Genomic DNA, 8585 nt, shown 5'->3' on the forward strand with positions numbered 1-8585 from the left:
CAACTATGATGTCTACACTGCCCTCGACGTTGGCCACAGTTCCACAAACGACCATGACCATGACCTCTTACAGGCTGATCATTCTTATTGACCTGAGATGGTACATTGTCTTGAGATAAAACAGCTTGAGATACCAGAGGAGGAGTGATAGCGCAGCTACCTCAATGTCACTGTGTTCAGAGGGCTCTGACACATGGTCATCGTCGGAAGCAGAAATGTCCACATCAACACTGATTGGAGTGTAAAGTTCGTAAAATCATGACAGCAAAAAGGATAAACTCACCTCCACAAAACGGGACCAAAGCAATGAAGTCCTGAGCTGTTGGCTCCTATTTATTTGTTCACCTAAAGAGGATGATGGGAAAGAGAAATTAGAAAAGAAGAAAGCAACAAGTGTAAAACAAAGGTGGCTATGAAACTAGCAAAGACTCCCCACTGAGGACACTCATTTTATGCAAGGCAGTGATTAGTGCAAAACAATGGTCAGGTAATGTTTGCAGAGCAATCCTGCTGAGTACTTGCACAAGCAATGCTGATAATAAGGTACGCTGTAATAACTGACAATAGGGGGGAGGGGAGTGGTAAAGTGAACAAAGACCTTCTTGCTGACATTATTGATTGAATGGACTGAGTTCAGAGGGCTTGCTCATAGAAATATCATCGGACGTAATCATATACGCAAACAAAATGAACCAAAATAACTGGGGTCTTTTTAGACCCAGAAAGGATTTGCTCGTAACTCTGTACAGCATGGTGGGATCTTAAAACATCATATATATTTATTACTGGCACATATGGGTAAACAGACTAATAAAACATGAACTACAATGTTAAACTCGTAGAGAAATATCATCAAAATGTTGGCCTGGGGTCCAAAACACCACTGTTGGTAGGATGAGGGTTAAATGACTGTACTCTGGAACTGCTCAAATATTCTGGAGACACAGACTTTCTTGTGCGTTTGTCGGAATCTATTTCACCTCAAAATGACCTATTGGTAAATTTTATTTCACCCCAAAATTATTACCCTCACTAAATGAGAGGGTATTGCGCTTGGGTCTGTTTGATTGTTTGTTTTTGTTTGTCTGCACTGAACTTTTATGTTTTTCTCCACAACTACTTGTCAGATCAAGACGAAATTTTCACTATTGGTGCGACTACTCATGTAGAATGTTATGATAATTATGACATCATAGGTCATGTTGGCAGCCATGTTGGAAAAACGGGAAAATTTTGGACCTCTGTATCTCTGAAATCGCACCAAGGAAAAAATTTAAACTTGACACAAAGCAAGTACTCCTCATGGGGAATGAGTCAGATTTTTTTTATGATGTCATAGGTGCCTTCCTTATGCCATCATAATTGCATACGTAGAAGGCTATATCCAATCAGTATGAAAACTTTTGAGGGTCATCTAAGGACAAAATGGTCCACACAAAAAAATTTTTTGATGATGTCATCGGTCATGTGATTTGGCAGCCATTTTTTTTTACCTTCAAAAATCTTCTCTGTAGTGGCTGAACAGATCGAGGCAAAACCTTACACATATGACTACCTATCCATGAGGAACAAAAGTTTCACACACATCACGTCATAGGTCACATAGTTTAGCAGCCATATTTGATTTACCCTAAAACACAGAAAAAAATCTTCTTCTCCAGAACAGCTGGACAGATTGAGGGGAAACTTCACATAAATGTTCCCCAAGGCATGTGTGTGCAAGGTTGTTAAGGAATAATTTATGTCACATGGTTTGGCAGCCACATTGGATTTAAGACAAATATTAAATAATGTTTTCTCTGGAACCAATTAATCAATCGAAATTAAACTTCACAATTGTGATCGAGTTGTGATGGGGAATACATGTTTTAAATTTCAACTCCATCGGCCGCATGGTCTGGCAGCCATAATTATTTTAATTTTTTGATAGGTTTTTTTGTTTATTTGTTTTTTTTTGTGTTATTTAATAAGGCTCACTTGGCTGTGTCTGTGTGGATTTGAGGGTGGAGGAATAGCAGCTGAAATGTGAATCCTATCCAGGTTCCTCCTGATGACTTCATCTTTTCTCTTTGCTTGCTTGGATTCCTTCTAATTACTGCAACTGCACCTATTTGGTCTGAATTGAAATTATTTTAGTCCCATTCAAAATTCAATTGAATAATAATATATTAAACGTAATGGGGCAGGTGTCCAATCAAAGCAGGGTTGCATCAAAGCGGGACATCTTTGTACCTGGTCATCACTGCCAGCAGTTATAAAGTGGCAGTTCTAATTATGTCTCTTAATTACATAACACACCAGTACACAAACGCCACACAAAATACACCACACAAAACAAGTTCTGGTGAGGGTCTGCAATCTCGAATTGCTCTTTTTCTTGTTTCTAATTTACTTTATTTTTGCCTGACACATGTGACTTTCCACAATGAAGCCAAACCACAGAGCTGCTTTGACCTCATTTAGTCAAAATAGGTAAATCAATCGTTATTTTACTGTATTTTTTTTTCTTATGTGCAAGACATTTTTCAGAGATTTAATTTTTGCAAATAATTAATGTGAAACCTTAATGCTTTGTTTAATTTCTAATGTTTCTTGTTCACACAGATGTTTTCTTGCCTTGTCTTTTGGAACAAGCGCTTATCGAAAGACCTACCAGACTGCAACATCCAATATGCTGGAGGATTTGATGTGCCTTTCACAAAAACATAAACAAATACGCCCACACATGTTTTGAATCTTCACGGAGGTGATGAAAGTGATCTCCGCAAGCTTATGCCAGCAGGAAAATGTTTCATGTTTGGATCTCCCCCTTTTGTAACTTCTGATGACATCATCTGAGCCAAGCTATATGCAGCAAAAATTGCCTCAAAAACAGCATTTATGGGAAGGATTAAAGACAAAATTTGTGTCAGGTTCTCAAACCGACCATAGAGTTGCAATGGAGCAAATTCCTGCTCGTTTGGAGATGCAGCGAATAGATGGGGCTTGGTCATTACCCCACATGGCCACTAATATGCAGCATGCAAGCCATGGAACGAGCAGCCTTTGCTTGGAACACTCTTCAAATGTGTGTCCAGAGATGGGTACGTTCTGCTGTGAGAAAAGTCAGCAGTACTGGAATGGCAATCAATCACAGACGTTATTCTGTGGTGATCGGAAGAGAGACAGCCAAGCGAAAATTAAAGAAATGGAGTCAGTTATCGAAAGGCTTCAAAATGCAATGGTTTGCCTTGAGGAAAGGAACGTCACCTTATATAAACAACTGAATGACATGAGAAGAGGAGAAAACAATCCTGACAGTAAATATAAAGCAAGTAATTCTTATAATGATCCATATCGACTACCCACTGTAGAGTTATCTCTACCCAAGGAAGGAAACCAAGGGTCTGAAACATATCAATCAAGTGAAGCTGATACATGCTCAGATAAAATCAAACATTCTGATAAGAAGTTGGATACAAATACCTTACAAGGGAGATGCAAGGAAATGTATGAAATATTTAAAGAAAAACTTACTAATAAAGAGCAAAAATATTCTACTGCTGAATTTAGGAAAAAATTACTTGAACTGGAGAAATTGCAGCTTGCCCATGGCCACCTTCAGGCAGGCAATGAAACGAATCAGTGCAATGCTACATCAACACTCCTGCACTTGCACTGTCTGGAGCAAGAAAGCACCTGGTACTTTCGGAGGTTTCAGAGAGCGGACAAAGAAAATGAGGCTCTGAGAATGAAACTCGCTGATTCCGAGAAGCAAAAGCGCTCCTGTGCAAAGGAGCTGAAGAAAGTTATGGTCATGTTTGAGCAAACCAGGTGTAAAGTGAAGGTTTTAGAGAGTGAACTGAAACAAGAAAAGGCAACGAAGGAGCAGGCTGAAGCACGGCTACAAATTCTGGAGCAAGAAAAGAGAGTTATTTTAGCGAGCCTTGATGAAGTCAAGCAGGAACTTGTGTTGAGAGAAAAGGAAGGACATGCCTTGATGGGAGCCAGAGAGGAGGCTTTGAATGTGATCCAAGCTCTGCAAGAAGAGAGTGGCCGATTGACAGAAGAGGTCTGCCGCTTGGTACAGGAAAAGCAGGGACTTCAGGAAAGAGCATGGCACCAGGCTGAAGAGTTGGAGGCTTGCCGGACTACATTAGCATGTGCCCAGGATAAGCTGGTAATCTTAAAGGAGCAGCAAGCACAACTGATAGAAGAAAAGGCAACGTTGATGAGGCAGGTGAGTGTATTGTTGATTTGAGAACCCGTTTTATTGTTCATCCTACTAGACTTGGAGTATGATGAGGCAAGATGCCCCTGGCAGAACATTTGGGGCAAGATGTCCTCTTCCCTCTTTTTAAATCGACATCCTCATGAGCATTATCATTTCATATTACCCTCTACAGTGTCAGTCAAAGAGTGCTCTGGTGCTATCGCTCCAGATAGTAAACATATATAGCCAGGACAAAGGAGGAGGCATCATTTTTATTCCTGCCATTGGTATCTGCAGTATTTTACTAGATATAACATGCAAACAATATCGTGCATTATTTTATTCGTATGAAATTGTTTTAAAATGCCGCATCAAATGCTTGTAGCTCATTGCAAGTGAGAACGTTGCATTCCTAAAATGTTTAGCCTTTGCTGTCATTTTGATTTCAATTATTTTTGTACTCACACTTGCTCCTTGCTGCATTTACTGAGATGTGACATGACTCTTGCTACATTTCCCTGTGCTCTACTACAATCCATTCCTTATTCTTCTTCTTTTGTAAGCAACACATGGTTGCAGCTCGCATCATTTGCTGTGGGTGCTGCAGTCCCACTGATACAGTTCTCTCTGTAGGTAAGAGCAGGAAGTTGGAATTTGGCCAGGGTGCCAGTAATAGCCCATATACTTCCATCCCTTGTCAAGTTTGATGATTAGGGACTCACCTTGCTTCATCTGCATGGCAGCATTGTTTTCCAGACTTTGATTACTCAACCAGCTGGTATGCAATGGTGATTTTGCCTTTTCTACAGATCCTTAATGGCTTTCTGTTGAAACCAGACAGCTGATATAGTTCCTTCAAAAGATTGAATTATTTCTCCATTGATGGAAGCATGTCCTCACATATGGTCATGGAAACTGCAAATGATGTTCACTATCTTTGCTGAATTACTGATCCTCTTCAGGAGGCTCTAAATTGGTTCACTGTTTACTGTATCTAACAGCTTTTAACATAGTAGATTAAGCAAAATGATGTGTAGCCATTGGTATTCTTCATCACACTTTTCCTGAAGTTAGCAGAAGAAACATCATATCATTCATTGATGTACTACCTCAAAAATTTCATTGTACTAACGGAAGATGATTCTCATCAAAGGCCTGTATTCTATTCAGTGTGACTTGTGGAGACGGCTTCCCAACGGTTGTCATGAAGATGATTCCTCACGTTTCCTCAAAGTGGAAGTTCTTTTTGAAAATAGTAACTGTGTTGTCACCCTTGAAGTATTGAGGGATGCTTTTAGCATTCCAGATTGTCAGCAGTTTACAAAGCTCATTAATGAGGGTTGGGTTTCTGCACCAGTATAATTATACAGAATCAAGGCTTGGAGTTAAACTCGGCCTGCATGTTGTTTTCAGGCCCTTAATAACCTCTTCAAGTACAAGGTCTTTCTCAAGAGCATGGGTAGTTTTGTCCTGGGATGTGTCGTCAAAGATTTATCGAGCTGCCTTACCTGGCTAGTTAAGAACGGTGTCAAAATGTTCCTTCCATCTAATTAGAATACCATTCTTCTGTGTGAAGTAATCACTGTGAATAGCGTTAATGTTGCTGAGCCCAGAATGTTTCCTTTGGGAGACAGTCTGGTGGGCTCATTGAAAAGCCTTAATGAGATGCCGAGGAAGTAGAAAAAGGATGTGACGCTGAGGAAGCAGAGAAGGGGCATGAGGATGGGGAAGCAGAAAGGGGGCAGGAAGCTGACGAAGCAGTGAGGATGTGGGAAGTGAAGAAAGCAAGGGGGTGAGGGGTAAAGGAAGCAAGGAGGAGGCAGGGAGTGAGGAAAGCAAATACGTGGGAAGGGCAAAGAAGCGAGGGCATGGGGTAGATGGATACGTGGGAGAAAGTACTAATTATTTTAGTGCCACAACTAGGTGAGCTATTGCTGAACCTTAGCTGAATGTCAATTTCCTGCACACTCACTTTGGTATCCTGTATTGGAGTGATTACCCGTCTTAGATTGTAACTCTTTCCAAAGAAACTGCTTTAGCAGAATCACCAGTCTCTAAAGAATGAATTAATTTCGTGTTACCGAGTTTCTGGAGGATATCATTGGCATTGGGCGTCCAAATATGGTGATAAGAATGCATACTTGAGAAATAAAAACAAATGATCCACTGATTCTGTATCGTAAAACAAAATAAATGCGAATCTGTTTAACTACAATTCAGCATATATTGTTCTTTTTCTTTATTAGACCACGACTGAGCGGGAACTAGCAATGGCCGGAGATCGGGCACGTCGTGAGCGGGCTGCCTGGTCCAGAGCTCGGCGGAGTTTACAGGCTGAACTCCAGGCTGCTGCACGATTAGTGGAACGCCTTAAGTCGGAAGCTCGACGCCTGAGAAAGGAAGCAGATGGTTGGGAACAGGAGAGAGTCAGCTTACGAGCAGGTGTTCGGAGGACACGAGAGGAGACAGTTCGTGAAGCCGAGGGTCGACGGAGGGCCGAAGCTGAGAGCGAAGTGCTCCGGGCAGAGCTTGCACGTTTACAAGGTAGTTGTGCACAGCTAAGTGACCAAATGGGTGCTCGCTCACCCTGGCTCCCTCGTACTGACAGTGAGCGAGACACTGCTGTTCTTCAGTGGATTCTTCAGGACAAAAGCCATGAAGTTGATGATATATCCGAATGGGAAAAGCAGCTTCAATGGCCATTGTAAAAGCTTCATCTGGAGCTTCGTATAATGCTATTCTTAGTTGAACAAAATGCAAGGAATTGTGTTTTTGGGTGTCCAGCCTTTAAGATACATTTTGGTGCTTATGAAATTGAACAGGGAGTAAGGCTTGGAAAAGATGTGGACACTAACTATATCGTAGTGTGAAAGATGTGAAACCTGAATCATTTTGTTACGTTGGACAGACAGCATGTATAATTTCTGTTGGGATTTATGTGTCATTGGATGTATCAGTGAGCAGCATAAGTGGTACAACTGTTGTAATTTTGGTGTTATTGAAGTTGTAAAGATGTCTGATGTATGCATTTGAACTAACAAGAAAAAGACAATGAGTATTATGAGATGGTTGTTTGAGTATGTAGCCATCTGATTGTCAAAAAAAAACGATCTTGAATCACTTCTCGGCCTCATTGGAATCAAACCAGTGTGCTCCCGAGTCGTCGCCAACAAAGGTTTCGTATTGTAGCTCGGATGCCTTTTTAAACAGTATTGTTGGACTGTCAGAAATCCCTCATTTTAAAGATTGAGGAAAAGAAGAAGAAGAAGAAGAAATACACGAAAAGGATTATTTTACAGAACAATAAGAAGTGAAGTTCGAGAAGTGCATGATGAATTTAGAGACATTTTCATGAGTGAATATCAATGGGCATGATACACCATTATAGTTCAGGGCAACTGGGAGTAGTATCCCAAAACTGGCAATAATCGATGCTTCAGTGTTTATGGAGATCTTTTCTTTTATGAAACCACTGATTTTCATGCCTTATGATCTATCTCAAAATCTAGGGTATTACGGACTTTCACTGCATTTACCATCGATACGCCAAGATGAGACCACACAACTCTCCTACACACAACGGTTTCGAAGATGGCACTTGTTTTTCTATAGATTCGAAAACAATATTTTGTCACCGGAAACGTATGGTTACGACCAACACAGTCTGAAAAGTTCATTTTGATAGTTTACAAAATTATTCGTTTGTGACCCACGAGATCTTCAATGCATCTGTTGAGAGCACTGCAAAATCGGCTGCAGTGTTTGTTTGTTTTTCATTGGATATCCAATAGATAAATGATTCTCGATGAACACATTACTAATCCGCATCCATATGACCATGGACTTGTCTGTCACGTGATGTTTGCATGCATTGAAGTCTGAACGCATTCCACGGTTATATTGATATTTCGATTTGAAATGTCATGTGCGCTTCAATCATTTTATGAGCATTGTTTTTATTGATTCAACTTGAAGAGGGTTTCCATCGATCCTGTTGCGATTAAATGCCTGAGAATTGAATTACATCTTTCAAATCTGGTTATGTACACGTTCATAATAATCAAGTATATGAGGGATGAGATGTGAGGTTTCTCACCCGGTGTGTGTGTGTGTGTGTGTGTGTGTGTGTGTGTGTGTGTGTGTGTGTGTGTGTGTGTGTGTGTGTGTGTGTGTGTGTGTGTGTGTGTGTGTGTGTGTGTGTGTGTGTGTGTGTGTGTGTGTGTGTGTGTGTGTGTGTGTGTGTGTGTGTGTGTGTGTGTGTGTGTGTGTGTGTGTGTGTATATATTGTTGTTCGTCTTCCGGCTGCTCCCGTTCGGGGTCGCCACAGCGGATCATCCGTATGATCCGCATACTGATTTGGCACAGATTTTTATGCCGGATGCCCTTCCTGACG

The 8585-nt window shown here is 40.9% G+C and overlaps 1 protein-coding gene across 2 annotated transcripts in view; it reads left to right on the forward strand.

Annotated features, from left to right (window-relative positions):
- Positions 1-8231, forward strand: part of LOC147026473 (uncharacterized) — a 40731-nt gene extending 32500 nt beyond the window's left edge. For both annotated transcript variants that reach the window (XM_085881909.1, XM_085881908.1), the window contains exons 2-3: positions 2605-4219; positions 6439-8231. In XM_085881909.1, coding sequence (XP_085738035.1) covers positions 2825-4219; positions 6439-6900 — 1857 coding nt within the window. In that variant the 5' untranslated portion in view covers positions 2605-2824 and the 3' untranslated portion in view covers positions 6901-8231. The remainder of the gene's footprint in view (positions 1-2604; positions 4220-6438) is intronic.
- Positions 8232-8585: the final 354 nt, after the last annotated feature.

The sequence above is a fragment of the Eptatretus burgeri genome, chromosome 5, assembly GCF_056783735.1.
Source record: "Eptatretus burgeri isolate ZD-2024b chromosome 5, Ebu_testis_v1, whole genome shotgun sequence".
In the NCBI taxonomy this organism is placed as follows: Eukaryota; Metazoa; Chordata; class Myxini; order Myxiniformes; family Myxinidae; genus Eptatretus; species Eptatretus burgeri.